General features: G+C 34.7%; 3 protein-coding genes across 4 annotated transcripts; 1 reads left to right on the forward strand and 2 right to left on the reverse strand.

Annotated features, from left to right (window-relative positions):
• The first annotated feature begins 3779 nt into the window (after positions 1-3779).
• Positions 3780-5387, forward strand: LOC133314516 (peroxidase 3-like). Its single transcript, XM_061516001.1, has 4 exons — positions 3780-3989; positions 4128-4319; positions 4494-4659; positions 4981-5387. The coding sequence occupies exons 1-4, from the start codon at positions 3780-3782 to the stop codon at positions 5385-5387; spliced, it is 975 nt and encodes a 324-aa protein (XP_061371985.1).
• A 3248-nt stretch (positions 5388-8635) lies between these two features.
• Positions 8636-10766, reverse strand: LOC133314576 (protein SLOW WALKER 1-like). The gene is made up of 2 exons (XM_061516068.1): positions 8943-10766; positions 8636-8751 (listed from the first exon to the last, which is right to left on the reverse strand). The coding sequence occupies exon 1, from the start codon at positions 10568-10570 to the stop codon at positions 8972-8974; it is 1599 nt and encodes a 532-aa protein (XP_061372052.1). The 5' UTR covers positions 10571-10766; the 3' UTR covers positions 8636-8751; positions 8943-8971.
• Positions 10767-11919: 1153 nt separating this feature from the next.
• On the reverse strand, positions 11920-21061 carry LOC133314605 (serine/threonine-protein phosphatase BSL1). 2 transcript variants are annotated; one of them, XM_061516105.1, is made up of 21 exons: positions 20658-21061; positions 20508-20568; positions 20313-20391; positions 20111-20190; positions 19928-20022; positions 19291-19390; positions 19111-19180; positions 18763-18864; positions 17893-17974; positions 17609-17776; positions 16368-16515; positions 16056-16257; positions 15812-15979; positions 15448-15686; positions 14614-14698; positions 14415-14513; positions 14144-14343; positions 13969-14044; positions 12727-12862; positions 12512-12651; positions 11920-12380 (listed from the first exon to the last, which is right to left on the reverse strand). In XM_061516105.1, the coding sequence occupies exons 1-21, from the start codon at positions 20857-20859 to the stop codon at positions 12297-12299; spliced, it is 2616 nt and encodes an 871-aa protein (XP_061372089.1). In that variant the 5' UTR covers positions 20860-21061; the 3' UTR covers positions 11920-12296. The 2 variants fall into 2 exon arrangements, with proteins under 2 accessions (XP_061372089.1, XP_061372098.1); XM_061516114.1 differs by lacking the exon at positions 20658-21061 and having other exon boundaries at positions 20111-20180; positions 20508-20535.
• Positions 21062-21928: the final 867 nt, after the last annotated feature.

Below are 21928 nucleotides of genomic sequence, written 5' to 3' on the forward strand. Positions count from 1 at the left end.
TTTAATTTATTTTTCATTCTTATTCCAGCAATTGCATGCGGAATGCGCATCTTTAAATATTTTAAACAAAATTTTAATATACCAGAACCGGTAATTTATTGGCTATTCAACTGTTTGACTGAACAACCAATTTGAACCGGTGACTGGCCGATTCAATTCGGTTTTAATAAGAGTGGTCTAATCCCAACCACTTACTTGCACACTCTTCTTTTTTTCGTTTTCTTTTAGTAAATACATTTTTTTGATCTCTAACAAAAAAATACAGTCTCTACTTTAGTTCTTTACAAAAATAAATTAGTCAGTTAGTCCTTAATAAATTCAAGGTGGACCCATTTAGTTAAAATTGTGGTCCCTCACAAATTCAAAAAAGACCAATATTAGTCCCTCAAAAGGACTAAAATGAGTTCATTTTGAATTTGTTAGGGACTAACTGACTAATTTATTTTTATAAGAGACTAAAGTGAAAATCGTATTTTTTTGTTAGGGACCAAAAAAAATATTTACTCTTTTCTTTTTGTAACCCCTTTATCAAAAGCAGCACATTATAAGCCACTGATTGTGGAACTTGACCCCAAAATTTGCAAACCGAGCACTAATCATATTTTCCAATCTTTTTATGTGTGCGGTTAAGGTTCTTTTATTAAGTTCCAACACACGGTATTCCACGCAGAGAAGTTTATGCTTAGAGAAGCAGTTACGTGATCTTCTCACCAATCGGTTTCATTAAATATTGGATATCATTTCAGTTTTGTTTTAGCAGATAAAGTACATATACTCTTAATATTTTTTTAGCAATAGAAATGTTAATCAAGGTACCGACACACGCAAACACTATAAACAAGATATTAAATTACAGCTGTATGTGTATTACAAAAATGCTACAAAATATGTTATAATCCAATTATAAGATGTGAAACTTGAAATCCCCGAAACATAAGGTTATGTTGTGAGGTTTATGTGAGCTCTAACTCTTCCCATCTTATAAACTAGTTTTTAGAGTGAGACTCTCTCAAATTCATATCAATTGGTATCGGAATTTCTACCGTATCCCGCGCCCCTAGCATGGAAGGATGTGATTTTTACACTAGTTTAATGCCCATTCAATCGTGTGGGAAAAAGGATGTGTACCTGTATCATTAGTATCTAAAAAGGAAGGGATAATCTTTTCTCATGTTATATTAGAAAACATTAATCTCCTACACTCATAAAATAGAGGAGAGAAGAAGGAGAATAGATGAGAAAAAAATATATAAAAAACGAGCTCCACCTTTAAATTGTGTGTAGGATATTTTCTCATGTAACATAAAAAAATATTAATCCAAAAATAAAACATCGTAAAGGCATGATAAGCAACCATATGCAGCAGGACGACAAGCTAGAAGACAAAACATGAAAGAATCGAATAAAAATGTTTTTGACACAGATATGCATTGACTTTGGTTTATACAATATTAATCTTTTCTCTTCTTAAACCTTCCTTCCTTTGCAAATAACTTGAGTCGCTGACCACCGACTATTACAAGAACTAACCAGAATAATGTATACGTACAACTATATATATATATATTTATATATATATATATATATATATATATATATATATATATATATATATTTTGAAAGATTCAACTTAACCTTCGAAGTGATCATAGACATACTTTTATAGCCGGCTTCATATATTCAAGAGGAAGTGTCGCTACAAGAAAATTGATTTTTAGAGGGAAATATATTTACATTTTGAGACGGTTCAAACCACCTCTAAATATTTGGTTCGTCGGTTCATGAACCACCTCATTCAAAAGTTAATATAATTTTTATTTTAAATTTGTTATTTTTAATACAATTTTCAAAAGTGATTGGTTAATATAATTTTTTTTAAAAATTATTTTTAGAAGTTAATATAACTTTTATTTGTTGAATATAAATAGCTTATTAAATTTTCTATATGTGTGTTAGTATGGCTGTCATATAGAAGGGAATAGAGAAGGTGGAACAAGAGCCATCCAATGTGAGATTTTAAAGTGAAGGTGAGATAGTTTTTTTCAATATGCAAAAGTCATCGTTGAAAATTTATATATAACACGAGATGATTCAAATTAAAAATCTGAACGGTCAAATTAAAGTATTAGAAGAGAAGAACATATTGACAAAATTTGAGGACGATCCAACGGCTGAACAAAGAGATCTTCTTTTTTGAATCTCACTGTCTGATAGATCATGAACCGCCTCTAAATATGCTTTGGAGGCAGTTATTGTAACCACATTTAATGTACATTTTGATACAGTTAACATGTAATCACCTCCAAATGTGTACTAGAGGCGATTAAAATAACCGCCTATAGTTACTATTCAAAGGCGGTTACATTAAAACCACATCTAATTGCTACATTTAGAGGCGATTATAGTTCAACCGCCTCTCAATGATCAATGGGGACGATTTTAACCTCCTCAGTTAAACAGCCTCCAAATATCTGTTTTTTTGTAGTGTGTATATTTGTTATATTAACTTTAATTACTGTCTCATAAATTAATCTAGGGAAATATTACTCTCCTTTTACATGAGGTAACTTATCTCATTTTCTCTCACTTCGATTTTCGCACCCCACTTTTTTCTTCTTTTTCTTTTTTCTTTTTTCTTTTTTCTTGTAATGGTGGGACCCACCCATTTTCTCTCTACCACATAAGATAACTACCTTATGTGGAAGGAGATTAATAAAACTCATTAATATAATTCATTCCAAAAAATAATGCAAAGGCTCATATGTATTTTATTTTTTATCTTGTTCCAATTTTAACTTATTTTTTTAATTTTATTAAAAAACCAGGATAATAAGGTTTTAATTCGTGATAGTTTTATATTAATATCTCTTAACATTTTTTCCCCTTCAATTCTAATTTTTTTATACTTTATTTATTGAACTCAAAATAAAGATGGTATAGTGTACAATTTATATATATATATATATATATATATATATATAGAAAAATATTTCTGCAGTTACTGCATATAAGTTATCTGCATTTACTCTCAAAACGACGTTGTTTTGGGATTGAAATATTAAAGAATTATAATTATAAAAACTATAATAACCCTAAAATAAATTACAATCACAAAAACACTATAATTTTTGTCCCAAAACGACGTTATATTGGACTTACTACAGATAACTTATCTGCAATAACTGCAGAAAAAGTGACCCATATATATATATATATATATATATATATATATAATGAAATGCAAAATAACTAGTCTAGGTGTTAACTACATGACTTAACTAGTCGAGGTAACATGCTAAGTCAAAGCTTAAATAAAAAAACAGCTTTAAAAGAGGGTTTTACCTAAGAAGATTATGATAATAAAGAACATAGTTGTAGAGTGCTGGAATATTTTTATTTTATTTTTTTGAATATAGTGCTGGAATATTCCAACCACAATAGAATTGGGAGGCAGAGGTTTATGTTTTTTAATTTGATTATGATCTTTTAGTTGATATCCTGTATTTCTAAATTATGTTTCTCTCTATCTATCCCGTGGTAAGTGCTTATCTGAATGAAACCAGCTAGCTAATACATGCATATTGTATTCAGTGATTGAAGAAGAAGTTATCTTTAATTAGAAATTATTCCCTCCCACGCAATTAAAGATAATAAATACTAATATGAATTCATCTTAGAATGATGCCATATGTTGCCTATAAAAGGGAGACATGTCCTAGTAGTCAAGTATTCCATTTAAGCTGCATTAGGAAAGTGACGTTAAGATTTTCAATTTGAAAATGAAGGTCAGATTTTTCCTAGTAGCTTGTGTGGTACTTTTGAGTTTCCTTGGCGTTTGTCAAGGAGGCAGCCTCAGGAAGCATTTCTACCGGCATTCCTGCCCTGAAGCCGAGGAGATTATAAACAAGAAAATCCAGCAGCATGTCTCTGCTGATCCCACTGTGCCCCCCAGTTTGCTTAGAATGCATTTTCATGACTGTTTTGTCAGGGTATTTTCATTCATATTCCAAGTTCTTTTTACGAGTTATGTTTTCTTTTTATAAACTTTTTATTGGCATTTCTACATGCAACTTGATCTGAAGCTACTTAATTAACAAATATGCTTAACATTGTTGCAAACATTACAGGGTTGTGATGGCTCGGTTTTGATAAACTCCACTGCAAATAATACTGCAGAGAAGGATGCAATTCCTAATTTAACATTGCATGGCTTTGATGTAATTGATGACATTAAAGCTGCTGTGGAAGCAAAATGTCCCAAAACTGTATCTTGTGCTGATATTGTGGCATTGGCAGCTAGGGACGCTGTTTCTGTCCAAGTAAGCTTTACCATTTTTTATATTCTTCTAAGCAATTAATGTATGCCTGATGATTATACAACAAAGTTCACGCTGTAGAATTTATTTTAATTGTTTTAGCTGACACGTCACACTCATAATCTGAGGTTATTATTTAGTTTATGCATGTACTTAATTGACCGATAAAATTTTCAGTTTAAAAAACCAATGTGGGAAGTGCTCACTGGTAGAAGAGATGGCATAGTATCGAAAAGTAGCGAAGCCTTGACCAATATCCCACAACCTACCTTCAACTTCACCCAACTCAAACAAAACTTTGCTAGTAAAGATCTCGGTGTGCACGATCTGGTTGTATTATCAGGTACATTTAAATATAAATCGTATTGCTCAATCATATTTCATATCATTGGTCGTAAATCTAATATACTAATTAATATTATATGGATGCAAGAAATAAATATTAACTAACTTGTACAAATATTATTGGCTATATATTATAATGGGTTTTATAATTCTCATTTAACATGAGATTTCAAATTTTACTACACATCTTTCGATTTTCGTGCTGACATGGGTCCTACATATAATTTTTTGTAACACATGGGTACCACATGTTTTATATCTCTACAACATGAGAATTGAATTCTTATTTAACATGAGAAAATCAAACCCATAAATGTAGGAGCACACAAAATTGGAGTAGCTCATTGCAACTCGTTCAGTAGCAGGCTTTATAATTTCACGGGAAAAGGTGATCAAGACCCTTCATTGAATCCAACTTATGCTGCATTTTTGAAGACTAAATGCAAGAACCTCAGTGACAACACAACAACGATAGCGATGGTTCCTGGCAACGCTACCAAATTCGATAGTCACTATTATCCAAACCTTCTACAGAAAAAGGGTCTGTTCCAATCAGATGCTGCCCTTCTAACAAAACATGAGTCAAAACATATTGCCCAAAAATTGGTTGAACAAAAATATTTCTTCAAAAAATTCGCGCATTCAATGAAGAGGATGGGAGCCGTTCAGGTCCTCACAGGCTCCGCTGGGGAAATTCGCATTAAGTGTTCGGTTGTCAATTCATAAATAATTAAGACCTGTTCCATGGTTTTAGTTTCCTTTCTTTATTGTATCTTTTAATTGTTGTAAATTGGTAACGTGGGGTTGTGAAATCTTTGAGTTGCCAATTTTGTTCGGTGGTGTTAAATTACCTTCCAACTTGAATAAAAGGCTGTGTTTTTTTATTGATATGACCTTCTCCTCTTGCTGTAATAGATTTATTACAATATTATTTTTGTATGGGGGCAAATGGAAAGCATCAGGTGCCAGTCAAACATGGGGCATAAATCTTGGTCTGGTTTAAATAGTTGAGTTATTATAATTAGGGTTTAGACTTTCTAAAATTACTCTAGATAATTTTATCTAATATTCATCAAAATACACACACAAAAATATGTGGGGCTTATTTTTTTTTTCTCTCTCTCTTCTCTTCACATGGGTCCACATGGACCCCCATATATTTTTTTGTGTTTATTTTGGTGAACATTAGATAAAGTTATCTAAAGTAATTTTAAAAATCTTAAACCCTTGTAATTATGGGGAATATGTTTCTTATATTTTATAAGACAAAATTATCTCATGTAATATATAAAAAAAAGTAAATAGAACTCACTAAGAATAAAAGAAAAAAAAAGTGAGTCTCATCCACTTTTGTGTATGGATGAGACAAAATTATCGTATGCATCATCATATTTATATTCCCCAACAATTAATTAAGGGAATAACATCTATTCTTTTAAAGGATATAAACTTATATCCTTTTAGATCATAACCGTTGATTTCCGTCCATCAACGGTTATAATTTATTGTACTAAAATTATTAATTAATTAATAATAAATTTGGCCCATTAAGTCTGGCCCAACAGATTATAATAATGGGAAAACGTTTTGTCCTTTTAAAGAACATAAATTATATCATCTTATTCCTTGATAATTATGTATTTCGGAAAATATATTGGTGATAATGACTTTAATATTATAATTATATACTCTCCGGAGTATATAGTTATAAGGGGATAGAATAACATAACTTAGTTCTTTAAAATGAAAAACTATTTTCCCTTAACTAATATGCCATATTCTAATTGTTATTTATAGGTCAATCATTAAGAAATCAGATCAAAATTATTTATAAAGTTTTTATAGATATATCGTGTATCAATATAATGAAAATTATAGTGGACGTGCCGGTCGGATCAGTTCATCCGAAAATTGAATCCCCAACTCTCAAATCGGGTTCAACCGTTATCAAACTGGCACCAATTTTTTAGTTAAATTAGCCACTAATAAAGATCAAACTAGGGACACAAGTTTGATATACTTTTAACACTCAGCATTATATCAACTCTACTTATTATTAGTTATAATGCTTATAAACTTGATTCAACCATATGCACTTGTTACACCAATGACTCATTAATTCATTACGCTGAATAAGTCAACGACTAGTTCAAATTTAATAGTATTGATATATATTATTTATTCGATCACTTTGCATTATAGTGTTTATTATAAATTTCAATTATTAATTAATTTATAATAAAAAATAGTCTTCTTGTTACTTTTTTATTTTATTTTTGGTAAACGTCTTCTTGTTACTTTTTATTATGAGTGATGTGCTTATTACTAATTAATATTCCATTTTATCAAGTGTCATTTACATTCAATGTATTGTTGTAAAGTATATTTTAATATTTATGTTTTTCCATTTTATGTTTTCTTTATTCGAAGGAGATAACTAGACTGTAGTGCAGTTTTCAATTAAAATTTTAATTACATAAAATAATCATTATTTATAAAAATATAATGTTTTACTTCAAAAGTATGATGGTTTAAAAAGATTTTAATCATAAATATATTCCGATAGTTTTTTTTTTTGAAAAAAAAAGGCCATTCCAATGAATTCTATATTTTTGCAAGGAAATTATTTTCTGAATTTAAACCAATCACCTTTTGATCATAAAAATAACTTTAAAATATTTCAAGGCTCGCCCTCATTTTATAAATAATAATATATTCTCGAAAAATTCATTCTATTAAAAATGTATCCTTATGTGTTATTTGTTTGAACTATTCTATAACCATTTTTAATTTTATTTTTCAAAATATTCTTTATTAAATATTAGTTCATTACTTTTAATCAAATTAATCAATAGCGTCTGTTATGACATATATATCATTCGAAAATTGTCCTGATTTATAATAATCAAAATTGGAAAATAAAAATTAAATTGACTGAGATACATTTTTTGAAGTTGAATTGAATTTGAATAAATATGAGTTTAGCAATAGATAATAATATGCCAATTGAAATCTAAACTTCTTAACAAAATTATTTGAAGAGTATTAATAAAAATAACAAATTAGTTGAAAAAGACAATAAAAAAGAAAAGTAGTTTTTTAAAAGCAATTTGGTTACACTTTTTACTATACATAACGTTTGTGGGGGGAAGAATATGTGTATTAGTAAGTTTGTTTTTTTATTTTATTCATCCCTATATATATTAAAAGTTATTCTTTTGAGAGTAATTAAATCCCAATATCCCTATATGGTGCACATAATCCGAATTGAAACACTCATTTAACTGGGAAGCTAGTAACAAATACTGGCTTAACAAAATCAACGCTGAACTTTTGATATACTAACAGCTAGATTAATAAAGTTGTCTTCTTCTTGATGTGTCATGCAAGCCTGAGCTATAAAATGTATGGTCACCGGCTATAGTTTGTCAAATATGAGTGCATTGTTACACATTTAAAGGTCCTATTCATCAACATATCCCCATTTGAGAACCGGAATTAATACACAAATCATAACAATGGCACGGAAGAATCATACACAAAAACTCTTCCATTTATTTTCAGGGATGTGATTCATATAGAGGCAACTATATATTGGCCCATAGCCCCCACTCTGCCTTGGTGGCTTTTAAATTATAGAGAAAGGTCGTATTTTGGCAACTTTTACATCAAAGCATTCCCATAGAAATCTAAAATATGTCTTCATTGAAAATGAGCTGATACGATTCATATTAGCGCAGGTTACCCCGTACGAATATTCACTCTTTCAAGTGCATTATAATGCCCCAAAAAAATGCAAATTCTGATTTTATGTTCTAAAGCTACTTGCTGCAGCTGAATCTACTATTTAGCTATTTACCGCATGCTTCTAATGCTGTTCTCCTTGAAGCTTTTCCAGGCATGCATTTAGGTCTCATTCTGAATTATGTTTAGCATAATAATTGAAGTTTGTTCAAAATTTCGTCCAAGTGATCAAGTCCGGTGAAAATAGCTACACGGGAAATTCAATTCAATTTTGGTCCTCCGCAAAAATATCCAAAGAGTGCAAGATGGATGCAAGTGTAAAAATACCAGTCAAACCAAGCCTACCCTGCCATTCATAGCCTTAAAGATATGTAAATTCTGACGGATATCATACAAAACAAAACTATAAGGAGGTGCCAAATGAGACCATATATGAAATATGCGCTTTAAATTTGCCAACAAAAATTCTCAAGAAACAGAAATTGCCTTAATTAAATCACAAAAATAAAGACAATTCTTTAGTGAACAAAAAACTACCTCATAGATGAGAAGAGAAGGCCAAAATTTCATCTTCTTCCAGCAATCTTCAACAAAGGAGAAATTATACCCTGTATCTCTTGCAATGACTGTTGAACCCGTATCTCCTCCTCAACAGACCGCTTGAGATTTCTGATATGATTCTTGAGGGCTTCAGAAGCTCCAATATCATCAGCCCTCATTTCAAGAACCTTCTTTGTCAATCCCATCAACAAACTTGAATATCTGGGCACGGTACAATACTTACGCAAAAACACCAAAAGTAAGTCCAGCTTCTCCAAATCCAAATCCGAAACACACCTCAGCAATTTCTTCCTAGCCACCAATTCCTCCATCACAGCCAACACATTCCCAGGGTTTTTACTTTCCAACACAGACACTAAAGCTTCCCCATGCCTAAACTTGTTCAACAGCTTATCATGCTCAGCCAACTTCACCTTTTTAGGCCTCATTACCAAGTAATCTCCCTCAGAAGGTTTCTCTCCTTGCCCTCTTTGGAAATACCTAAAATGTGAAGGCCTGAAGACTTGCCTCTCCGTGTGCTCCACAGGCCTAATTCTCCAAAACAAACTTGACTCACTCACCCCATTTTCATTTTCATCTTCATTTTCCTTTTTTGTCTTCCTCTTCCCAGCATAGATAATCCCATTAGAAGTCCCAATCACCCTTGTAGAACTATCTGGGGAGTAACCAACAGACAAAAGAGGTGCAGGGAACCTCATGGAATGTGTAACCTTCATTGAGGCATAATCAAACACCTTCATGTACCCATCCAAACCCACACTCAAAATCCTAAATTGATTAGATTCCTCCCCAGAATCCTTCCCAATTCGACCCACACAGATAGAAGTCACCGTCTTGTTGTGGCTCTCCATTGAAAACAGAAGCTTCCCGCCACCAATCAAATCCCAGAGCTTCACGGAGCTCCCACCGGCCGTCGCAACCATCCCTCCCGACGGCAAGAAAATCACGTCCTCCACGGGACTCCCATGGTTCACCTCCATAGCCGGTTTCGAATCCCTAACCCTAACGTCCCAGAGCTTGACGACATGGTCGTAGGAACCGGTAACGAACATGTCGGCATTAACAGGGGATGAATCGCCGCACCTGACATAATCCTTGTGGCCCTGCAATTCCAAAATCGGAGTCTCCTCCGCCACATCCCAATACTTGACGAGGGCGTCGTCGCAGCCTGAGATGAGGTGGAGCTTGTCGAGGAGCGGGAACTGGACGAACCGGACGGGGCGGGTGTGGGAGCGGAGGCGGCGGAGCGCGGTGCGGGTCTTGACGTCGAAGACCTGGACGAGGCCGGAGAGGTCGGAGGCGGCGATGAGGCGGGCGTCGGAGCGGAAGGAGGCACAGGAAACGGAGTCGGAGAAGGAGGAGATGGTGGAGGTTGGGGTTAGGGTTTGGGAGCTGAAGATGGAGAGTGAAGCAGAATGAGCTGCGGCGAAGGAGTGAGGTTGAGTTGGGGAGAAGGTGAGGGAAGGGACTGAGATGAGTTTTGGGATTTGTTGAGTCTTGAAGGAAGACCAGTACTTTGATTCTGGGGTTTGCTTTGGAGTTCTAGGTTTCGTTTTCACTTTGGGTTTCACGGGGAAGCTCTTCGTTGTTCGTTGTTCCTCCATTGATGCAACTCAGAAGAGATGTTTTCTGTGGTTTAGGGTTCAAGGGTTTTGGGACTAATTAATGTGAAGAAAGAGGGAACGAGAATGTAATTTCTCATAATATGGATCGTTCAAAACTAGCGAGCCCGAAATTGGAGGAGGCCCCATAATATAGGGTCGGTTCTTGTAGCAGGCCTCCCATAATCATTTTTTACAAATCTCTCTCTCCAAGTTTTGAAAGAGGTTAATAGTGTAACATTGTCCAACGTATTTGAGGTTCTACCACCACCCTTCTTCTTCCGTTTCTTCTACTTCAAGGTAAAAAGAATTGGATCTGTTTTTCTCTCCAATTTTGTGTGTGTGTTTTTTTTTTTTTCCTTGTGTTCGATGATGAATCTGTTTAGTTGATGCTTCTTTTCTTTTCTTTTTAGGTTTGGTGGATTTGCTAAAATGGGGTTTTAAAATGGAGTTTCTCGTTATTTAATTTTGCAATTGGTTGTTCGTTTTTTCTTATATCAATGAAAATTCATATCATTAATCAAATTAACCATTTGCTTTGAAAAGTAATGATTATTGCTTGAACTGCTATTTCATAAATGTTAACAATTCTATGTGACATGAAATTGGAGATTTTTTCTTGCATGCAGCAACGTGCCAATGCGATTCTTGTTTCTGGTAGGATTAGAATTGAACAGTTTTATATTATGTTTAATTGGTTGAACTGGATCTGTTGATATAACTGGTTTAATCCATAATTCAGGGGTGGCTATACTGTGCTTATAAACACTTGCAAGCACAATTCTCTTCTAAAACAAGCTTTTGCTCATTATGCATCCTCTCGTTGTGTTGATGCAATACATGCGGTGTGGAATGAAAGTGAACCACCATCTGAAATGCTGAGAACATAAGAGGTTAATAGTGTAACATTGTCTAACGTATTCGTGGTTCTACCAAATAAATAAATAAATTGATAATAACATTTTCAAATCGAATTTTTTTTCTTTTCAGCGTATCAGCATGATTGAGGTTTGAAGCATCCTCTACTCATTTAACTTTATTAGTTACTAGAAGTAGGAAACAATGGATGTATCTCATCTCGTGCACTCAATCATGCTGATTTGCTCAAAATACATCATCGTTGTTTTTACTATATTAAACTGTCATTAGTAGCAATTTATTTGATTTTATGAAAATATGATTTATATCCAAGATCACGAGGATAATCTTTTAAAAAGGAATGAATCTTCTATTTTGGTTGAGGTTTCTTTTTATTTGGGTGGAGCGGCTATAATTCATTTGAAATCTAAGGCACTGCTTACTCTCATTCTCGTGAAATAAATCAAGCAATTCAAATGAGACTTGAGAGACGGTTGATCAAAAAGTTATAAACATTTCTATAAAGGAAAAATTACATATTTCTTTTATGACATAATATACATATTAATCAAACCCTATATCCCTCACTAAAAGTCATTCCTATGTTGAGGAGTAGAAGACACCAACATCTCTTCCACTTTATCCACGTCCCATGCCTTATAAATCCAATCTCCACAAGATAATCACTCATAATGCGCTCTCTCGAGCCTGTATATAACAACAATTTGACTTTCTGCAACTAGAAAAAAAATACAGTACAAAATAAATATGTATTCTGTCAACAACAAAGATATGAACAGAACATTTGGTGAGCAGGGTATCAAGCCTGATGAGATATCCTCAAGTGCTGCATTTCATGTCATGAATTATATCATATATATGCTAGTGAGCCACGGTCAAGGTCAGGCTGTGGTCGACCCCTAGTAGGAGTTGGTGGTCTCTGAATATTAAGCTCCTGGAATAAGAACAATATATTAAGCTCCTAGAATAAGAACCCCCCAAAAAAATCACCATTCAACAAATTCACCATTTTCAGTAATTGTTAAAAGTACAGTATAGAGAAGCAAGATACTGCATAAAGCTCACCTGCATCCATGTCTCATCCATGACACGCTCAGGAGATGTCTCGGGGGACTGAAGGGGAGGTGGTAAGGGATGAATCAATTTTGGAACCACAACCAAGCCCCTACCAACTACCAGTATAGCTCCCGCATTGTTTGCAGTTCCTAAATAATATACCCAACATGAGATTGAAATGCTATCACATGCAAAGGAGAACGCTGGTGAGGAATTATGCTTACCACAATAGTTAGTTGCAGAAAAAAGTGTGATTAATTGTCCCTGGGCAAATCGCTCAAAACCATCCATGACACATTCATGGGCCCTTATAATGAGCTGCAATTTATTTCTCTTACAGAATTCCATGACGCGATCAGGCTGCATAAAATAAGAAAAATAATAGGTCAGCTTCGCATTTAAATAGCAAGAACTTTATCGCACGTGTAGCTATTGTAATATTCCATTGTATAAAATGGTATGAAATAGTAAAAGATATGAACTACTTCGAATTGTGTCCAAAAACAATTTTTGTATGTTTTATATTATTTGTGCATATTACATGGTGTCTTAATAGCAATTCCTAAGTCCTCTTTTTTTTTTGGGGGGGGTTTGGGGAATGTTAGTAGACCTTCACAAAAAACAAAAATTTCCTCTTTTGTAAGGCACAGTTAGCTTACTCCTTGCCAATTATTTGGTCCTATAGGAAGATTATTGATTCCAAGGAGTGTGCTGACCTTTCTTAAAAATTGCTCATAAGAAAGGTATTTTTCAAGTTCAAACTCAAACCAATAACATCTAATAAGGGACCATTTCAAGTTAAGGTTTAAAAAAAATTACAAAAAGAAATTCCACTACAGTGAAGAGGGGGAAAGTACAGTTACAGGAGAACTAGATATCCTCCGGGGGGAAAAAGAGGGAGGGGGGAACCGGAGAACATGAAAAGAATCACGAATGCAGCAATGCTGCCCAATCCGAGCATATCTGAAATGACAACTCCCTTAAAACAACCATGACAAAAAAATTAGAGAGAGGCCATAGACCTGTCCTATTTCAACAGTGAATATTTGATTAATATTGTTAGGACTGAAATATATTTGATTTTAAAGGTAATATTATAATGATTCTTTCAATAGAGAAGTAACAAAGCAGCAGGCTAGGTAGCCTTTTCAACTATTATGAGACTTTTGGAAATTGGAATTTATATTTCCGATGGGGAAAGATGGGGTCAATGTTTATTGATTTTCGATAGATATAAATGGGGGGAAATGAAACAGAAGGTTCCTCCAACACTGGATTTGGATGATACAGTCATTAACAAAATTGTAATAATCATCAAGTGGGACCACACCATTTATACAATATTAGTCCATAATCTCGGCTGTAAACATGAGATTACATATTCATACATCATAATTTATGGGTGGTGGGAAGAATGACTGATAGCATGAAAGGTCCATGTTTGCAATGAATGATACCATACTTACCCCAAAAGTGACAAGCCCTGGCCCTCTAGCATTTGGTCTCAAACCCTCTACACTATCATTTTCTGTGGGATCAGACCTACAAATATATAAATGTTAATAAGACAAAAGGAATGCAAACATAACAAAAAGCCACATGAAAAAAAAAAAAAAAATAGATAAACAAAGAAGAGAGTACCATAAAAGGTCCATTAAAATAATAGATCCTGCATCCATTGTTATGGGCCTTTCAAGCTTCTCTATCTGTTCTATTGAATGGATAGATCTTCCAATGCCACCATGCATACAGATAATTTTCTTTTCAATAAGAGCAGCTAGCGGAAGATAGTTAAAAAGTTGATTGAAACGTGTCCATGCCCATATTCCATCATTTTCTCCCTACAAGCACATAGTTAATTGTAGAGTTGAACCTAAAAACTAAATCAATACAAGAATGTTATCATCCCTACCATTCTTTCAATGCACTCTATACGAAAACCAAATAGTGCATTTATGTCAGCAGCTTCATGGTTTCCACGTATCAAGTGAACATTCTCAGGATATTCAATCTGCACAATCACAAGAATGCCAGTACTAGGTCAATTATAAAGACAGAGAAAGCCAAACACAATAATATCTGGCAACTAATATAACTAAACAGTAGCCTGCCTTAAGAGCAAGAAGCAAGGTGATTGTTTCCAAGCTGTGCTGTCCTCGATCAACATAATCTCCCAAAAACAGGTAGTCAATATACCTAACACATTAAATGAGTTAGCTAATTACAAAATGTTCATATGAATGAGCACAGCAAGAGAAGGACAGCTTCAACAAATTCTCACTTTACCATTAACTAGAATAAATGTGTTATTTACACAGAACAAGACTGAAACAGATCAATTGTCCAATTAAACAATCCTGATAAGGAACACATAGCACGTAACTTAACCCCCCAACCATCAGTCTGCAAGATTTACTTCAAATCGCAACTAATTCCGAGTAAACATTTCTAGACATGGTTTTAGGATGGAAAACATTTTTGGACTTAGCATAAAGCTCAAATACAAAACCATTCAGAAGAAGTGCATGTTAAAATCCACACAGCAAAGACTTACAGCCAAACAAATAGTCTTAAACTGGATTCAAAGTAAGAGCCCTCCTTACTTAGTGCACAACAATATCCCTCAAGGCCTCAAATGTAACTAACAAATAAATTATTCATGTATCTAACACATAATTTTAGCAAATACTCTTGAAAAATATCCAGTGATCTGCTTACCAAGGAGAAGCTATTTTAACTCTTAAAAATATGGATGCTTGATAATTTACAATATGTTAGTCTATGACTAGAATGTTGTAACTAATTTCCAATGACCGCCAAGGAATAAGAAGATCCACGATTACATGATATCACAGAAATGGAGAAGAGCTGATTGATACTATACACAAGCCATTTTGACACACCAGCAATGTTAATCAACCAATGAATACATGTAACAAACTTACGTGATGTCTCCTGCAGTTGAAGGAAACCCATATTCATCAAATAGCCGCATCAAATCACCAAACTGACCATGAAGATCACCAAATACTTTGACAGGAGCTTTAAGCTGAAGAACAGTTGGTTCATGCATAAATATTTGCTCAGCAGCATAGCAAAGCTCACCCACTTCATAAGAATCCAAGAAGAACCGCCTGTTTGCTGGAGCTTTCCAGTTGCGAGGCCGAAGCAAAGTAGAAATTATCTGGCAAGAAGACAACAATAATAAGCAATTGTCTAAAGTAGCAATATGATAATAATATGAGTAGAAATAATATGTCTAGCACCAACAACATATAGGAAGAAGAATGTGTATCAAATAATTCTTGCCTTTTTATGTAAACCCTGAGGGGATTTCTGTCTGGTGAACTTTTTCGTAGGATATGGCGAATCATTATTTATGGGAACCATGCGTCTGCTTTCATTTTCAAATTGATCTAGTGATAATTGTCTCACCATTCCACCTAGGTTACCTACAGCCTCTTTAGCAACTACAACCTGAAACAAAGTGTATATGATTTTGCAGCCTTGAGTGGAACATTATCAGTTATAAACAAGGATTCCAAGAACATACAGCTCTAGGATGAAGGCGAACATCTCCCTCTGTGTCACTTCCATCTGAAACTGTTTCTGCAGCTTGTGAGTTGTCATCTGAGACAGATGTTTCTTCTGCAGGACTACTTGATATAGACTGCACAGCTTGCCATACAGCACTCGCTGCCTTAGCTTCAGCAGCTGATGCCTCCCTCAGTTTCTCCATGGAATTTTCGTCCATGCTGGTAAAATGAACACATATCAAGTTGTCATACAACTGAAATAGCCCAAGCACAAGAATGGTGAGGTAGAAGTGTTGAGCTTCTAAAGAAAGAAGCAACGAATGATATACCCTGAGCCACCAGATGAGGGATTCGAGTTAGAATGATTGTGTTTGGGGCTTGTAACAGGTGAAGCTCTCTCAGCCATTAACACAGGAGAATTATTGTCGGGCTGATATGGTGAATTTTCAGCAACTAAAAAATCATCTAGTAGTATATCTGCACAGGATATCATGGCTTCATCAGAATTGGTAAACAAAAAATACAGTTTGAAATATCTAAGGAACACTAATTTAAGAAGAATGAAAATATAAAATTATTAAGAAACTTGCAGTACATAATAAAAATTAGTTGACTTAAAACATATCAATTCCTTCAATAAGAATTTTGATTAGTGCTAACTAACTCTGCATAGCTAAGAATTAATCAACTCGAGACATTATAACGCATAGCCCAACAATGCTTTTGGCATATTTGAGAAGAAGGACAGAACACTATTTCTCAAACAAGGAAATTGTCAATGAAAGCCAACATGATTATTTGCAGAAAATCCCTAAAATCACATACTTATTTGGAGAGAATCCCTAATTTATTAAAATTAGGTTGGTTGAGCAGTGGCCAGAAAACTGCCTGAAACAGACGAGAGAGAGAGAGAGAGGCATCTTCAAGGGTGTCTCAAGGGTTTTGATAATGAAGATGGGTGGAACAGAGATCTGATTTATTTATTTATTTTATTTTATTTTTTTTTTGGGGGGGGGGGGGGGGGGTTCTAATTTTTCCCTGAAATTTGCTAATGGGACAATGAAGAGATGGAGAAAAGAGGAGTTTTTTACCCACTTTTCGAGGAGGGGCGTTATAGGCCACTATCTTGGCCACGATAGCACCTGCTACACAAAAACGCTATGCTACAGCTTCTGAATAGCAGCCAGGTGGCACTATAGCCTGCTACTGATAACTCTGACGAGGATCGTGCTTATTTCGTGCCAAAGAAAGGTATACAAGACTAGAGCCCCATGCAGCTGCCAATAACCCTTAAAGGGATGATTGATGTACATTAATGCCATTTAATTTAATTAAAAAATAAATAAAAGTATATCAATATGACAGACTGTATTGATGGCATCTTTGCCAATTAATTCTTAAAGACTAAAGCCACTGGAATGAAGACAAGAGAAAGTGTCAGCCAATTTTTGTGAGCTTAACTATTTTAGTAATAAGTGACAAATTGAATATTCTGCATTTGGTTTTTCAAGTCAAAGTAAACTCCCAGTTCTTCAATTACAACATCATCTTTCATAATGTGAGTATTTACCTCCTCTAAGACCGCCATAGATATATATATGAACACCAACAGCTGCTGCAGCATGGCGACAACGACGCATAAGCTCCAAAGAAGGGTCAGAATCATGACCTTTGTTTGAGCGTGAGGAGGACACAATGCCATTTCTGTCCAACCAAACCCCAGCAGCGGTGTCCAATACTGTCAAAACATTAAAAAGAAAATATACATATATATATATGGGAAATGGATAAAACAGCATAGCAAGAAACACATGCAATAAGAAAATTTGGTAATAACATAGAAAAGCAAGTTACCTGCAACAGCTGCTTCGCCTTCCACAGCCCGTCCACCCCTGAGAACACCTCCTGTAACATGCAATCTCGCACCAACAAAAACCTGATAGAATGCAATGCCACTTTCAATCAAAAAACAATCTTCAAAAGGAACGAGTAAATTGGTCAAGATCAATTGACATCATTACAAAAGTAAAACTCTTACACCAATTCTAAGCCAATCATCTTGTTTTCATCCAAGAACTAAAAGATATCCAGAACTTATCGTGGAATCTAGCATTAAATAGGAAAGAGAAATTCACTAAAATTCTTTTAGAATGTCACACAGTCTCTCTCCATCACATGAGGACAAATTGACCACAGAGAAATAAAACTTAAAAATTCAACAGTTTAAGAGAGAAATAGTATGAGAAACAGTGTGTGAGATAGAGTAATATTTTTAAAGACAGAATCTTTTGCCAAATCCAAATTTATGTCAGCATACGATCTATCTAGTCTCCTATTTAATGTCATAAATCACAATTACCCTGCTAGATGAAAGCAAGATAAATGTCTTGAAACTTTTATTTTGGGTCTGTGTGTATGAAAGTTAGCTTTTGAGTGGGTAACACTCTTAATTAAAGTGAGACCCCAAAATGAATTTTGGTGCTTTTTAGCCATTAGATGGAAGCAAGGTCAATTCTTACAATCGAGGTCTGTAACTACATGTACATAAATAAGCATATATTTTACTATGAGAGAAGTAAATTTTGACAGTTATATCATGCATGAATGGTCAAGATTAAAGCACCAAATCATGCCTGATTAAGTAATAATGTGAAAGAAACATACACAAATCCTAGTTATGAGAAAAATCATATAAAAAATTTATTGTAGGAATCTCTCACTTACCGCGGCATGTTGATACCTTGGTGCAGGGGAAACTCCAGGTGCAAGGGTCCATTCCCACTGGCCATTCCTATGCATGAGCAGTCCATAGGCGTCTGCGAGTGGCTGCAGAGGATAAGTACAATAAATGCTATCATATTTCACTAAATAGGCCTAAAATGCAAGATTCATAACAACATGATATTCCAAAGTATGCTTTTCTGCTACAACAAAATTACTTATTACTCAACACACTTCAATTTAACAACCCAAATGGGATGTCAGAATCCACTCATGATAGATTAGCATATTAAATATTTCTAAAAGCAACAGATTGCACTGATCTGATTAGAAGAGTATGATCAATTATACAGTTCCAGTAGAGTCCCTTCCACCACACAGCAAAAACATTCCATCTGAGCGGGCACTAGCAGTTGCATACCTATAAATTGAGGTAGAATTATGTAAAATTACAATATATTTTATATATATTGAAAATATGAAGACAGTTGAGGCTTCACTTGCGAAGGCGAAGAGGCTAGACAGACTTACATTCTAGCGGAAGGTCTATCACCTTCTGGGTTCAGCCTCTGCCACACATAAGGTTTTTGAGCAGTATCCAAAGCCCAAGCATCAGATACAACTCTTTTCCCTACCACATGGTATAAAATTCAAAATAATTTATTACATATCACATGACGACAAACTTTATTCACAAGAGTGTACTAAGATAAGCATTCTATAGCCAGACAGATATATGTAGCATTTGAATATACAAGGAAAACAACTTAGCGGAAATTCGACTACCAACTTCATAGTATTTATTATCAAAATTTTATATTAAAATGAGGTGTACGTATTATGTAATAACAACTGGATAAAAAGGATATAAACTTTCAATCACCAAATTGGTCATAAATTGTGTAAGGACAACTGTTCTTTAGTTTTCGTCAACTTTCAATCTACTGAAGTACGACAAACACTGATCCAAAAGAAACTTATACACATGGCATTCATTAGTCAACCTCATCTATCATTCATGTTTAGCTTTACCATGTTGCCACTTAATTGGTCGATCCAGAAAGTTTGTAGCAGACATCTTGTTTTTACAACTACGACATTACTCACTACAATTTAAATATGAAAATGTAAAACAAAAGAAGACAGCCAGACACTGAATTTCTCTCACCATCATTTCCGCTGACAGTAACAAGATATCTCTGAGCAACCAAGTCCATTACATGGCCGTAGCGAGGCCCGGGTCCTTGCCCTTGTACGACGACCCTACAATTAAATTAATTGCATCATTGACTAATACCATAATTTTGTAAGCATGAAAAAAGAAAAGCTTGTTCAAATAAAACAAACTCACCTGTGCCATTTGTATTTATCATTGGTCAGGTCAAGCACATAGAGATCATCAGTAGAATGTCCAGCAGGACCTATCCCACCCTAGCCAAACAGAATCAATCAGACATATCATCTTAAGTCTTAAAACCTTATCCAAACCCCATCATCCCCAAACTAGTAAAAAGGAACCTTATCTCAGTCACTCCAATTTATCCAACAATCACCTGAAAAACAACCATTGTTCCAACTGCAGCAGCGGCATGAGCAGCCCGAGGAGACGGCGGCTCTCCGGCAGGCTTAATACTGAACACACATAAAGCATTAAAGATCGTTACTTGAGTAGCAATTCAACCACCCAAAACCATAAAATAACCGAATTTGCAAGATTTAAGAAATGGGAAAACCAGGAATCAACTCACCTAGTCCATTTTCTAGTCTGAATGTCATAAGAATGGACCGAATTTGTGACTCCAGCTAACCCTGAAAAGTAACAGCAAACAAAAGCGAGCAAATTTTCAGGCAAAAAAAGTGACAGAAAAAGAAAGAGAGAGAGAGTGAAGGGTGGGTACGAATGCCGGGAGCTGAAGAAGATCCTCCTTCAATGGCAGTGGCGCCGCCGAAGAGGATCAAGCGGGGACCAAGTGACTTGGTGGCAGCGACGGCGGTGAGCGTATGACCACAGCGAGGACCAGGAGCATCTTCATCGGTGTCCCAGTAGGTTTCAAGAGGACCATAAGTGGAAGCGGGGTGCAGCCATGGCTTCGACCCCATCGAAAATCTCCACTAGCAGCAACTACCACAAAATTTGATGATTTAAACAAGAACCCTAAAAAGAAAAGTGGGTTTTTTCTTCTTTTTTTTCTACTTTTCTTCTGTTATTGTGGGTGGAGTTAAAAAGCTACTGAGTTCACAGCTCATGCTTATTTATGTCACTAAGCCCATTCATTGAACGAAGGGAACAAATAAACAAACAAACAACCTAAAACAGACACGGTACCATGGCCCAAGTCAAACCGCTGTCATCGTTTTCATTGCAAAATGGCCAAAGTGAATGTCAAAGGGTTTCAAAAATATGCCACCTTTTTCCTTCCCAGATATGATTGTCAATTAACAAAGAGGTAAGATATTTCTACTACCAATTTTTTTTATTATCACTCCACTACCACTTTAATTACTATTGGATTCAAAAGTTATTTTTTTTCTCTCTCTCTTCATTCAACTTTTCCTTTAATCCAAGTAAAAAAAAATTGGTAGTTAGAATATCCTAACTCGTTAACAAATAGCACAATACCTTCTTCTTCGGACAAATAATATTGGTACATTTCTTGTCCTTTTTTATTCATTTTAAGGAAATGGGGAAATCAGATTTTTTCGCCTTTTGTGACACTATGACATTTGCCTTTCGACTATGCTTATCCATATCATCTGTATCATTTATTGCCATTCCTGTATGAGTTTAAGAGCAAAATTACATGCGGTTTTACTACGGTTCATGTATAGCCACGTAGGTAAATTACATTCGAATAGGACCTATGCTTGCCTTTTTATTTTCGCAGCTCTTATTTTAAATATTTAAAGGGAAAGAGAGAAAATCATAAGCAAATTAATTTATTTGCTCATTACTCGTTTGATTTCCATTACTTTTTTTAATTTAATTGACTATCCAGAAGAATTGGAGGCTGCCGAGTTTCTGTTTGAAAAATAGGAACACAAGATCTAGATGCATAAGCCTGGCATAATTGTTGTCTAGTGTTCAGAATACAGCACATTTTTTCTAAAAACTCCACTCCTCTGTTCCCATATAAAAGTGTGGCCAAAAATCTAATAGGTTAGGGCTAAT

Source organism: Gastrolobium bilobum, unplaced genomic scaffold (assembly GCF_033153095.1).
Source record: "Gastrolobium bilobum isolate Gb01-03AN ecotype WA unplaced genomic scaffold, APGP_CSIRO_Gbil_v1 utg11741, whole genome shotgun sequence".
Lineage (NCBI taxonomy): Eukaryota > Viridiplantae > Streptophyta > Magnoliopsida > Fabales > Fabaceae > Gastrolobium > Gastrolobium bilobum.

Coding starts and splice junctions, on each gene's coding strand:
- LOC133314516 (XM_061516001.1), top strand. CDS start 3,780: ATGAAGGTCAGATTTTTCCTAGTAGCTTGTGTGGTACTTTTGAGTTTC. Junction 4,320..4,493: donor GGGACGCTGTTTCTGTCCAA/GTAAGCTTTACC, acceptor TAAAATTTTCAG/TTTAAAAAACCAATGTGGGA. Junction 4,660..4,980: donor CGATCTGGTTGTATTATCAG/GTACATTTAAAT, acceptor CCATAAATGTAG/GAGCACACAAAATTGGAGTA.
- LOC133314576 (XM_061516068.1), bottom strand. CDS start 10,570: ATGGAGGAACAACGAACAACGAAGAGCTTCCCCGTGAAACCCAAAGTG.
- LOC133314605 (XM_061516105.1), bottom strand. CDS start 20,859: ATGGGGTCGAAGCCATGGCTGCACCCCGCTTCCACTTATGGTCCTCTT. Junction 17,975..18,762: donor CAAGGTATCAACATGCCGCG/GTAAGTGAGAGA, acceptor GCATTCTATCAG/GTTTTTGTTGGTGCGAGATT. Junction 14,344..14,414: donor TAGAGTGCATTGAAAGAATG/GTAGGGATGATA, acceptor ATGTGCTTGTAG/GGAGAAAATGATGGAATATG.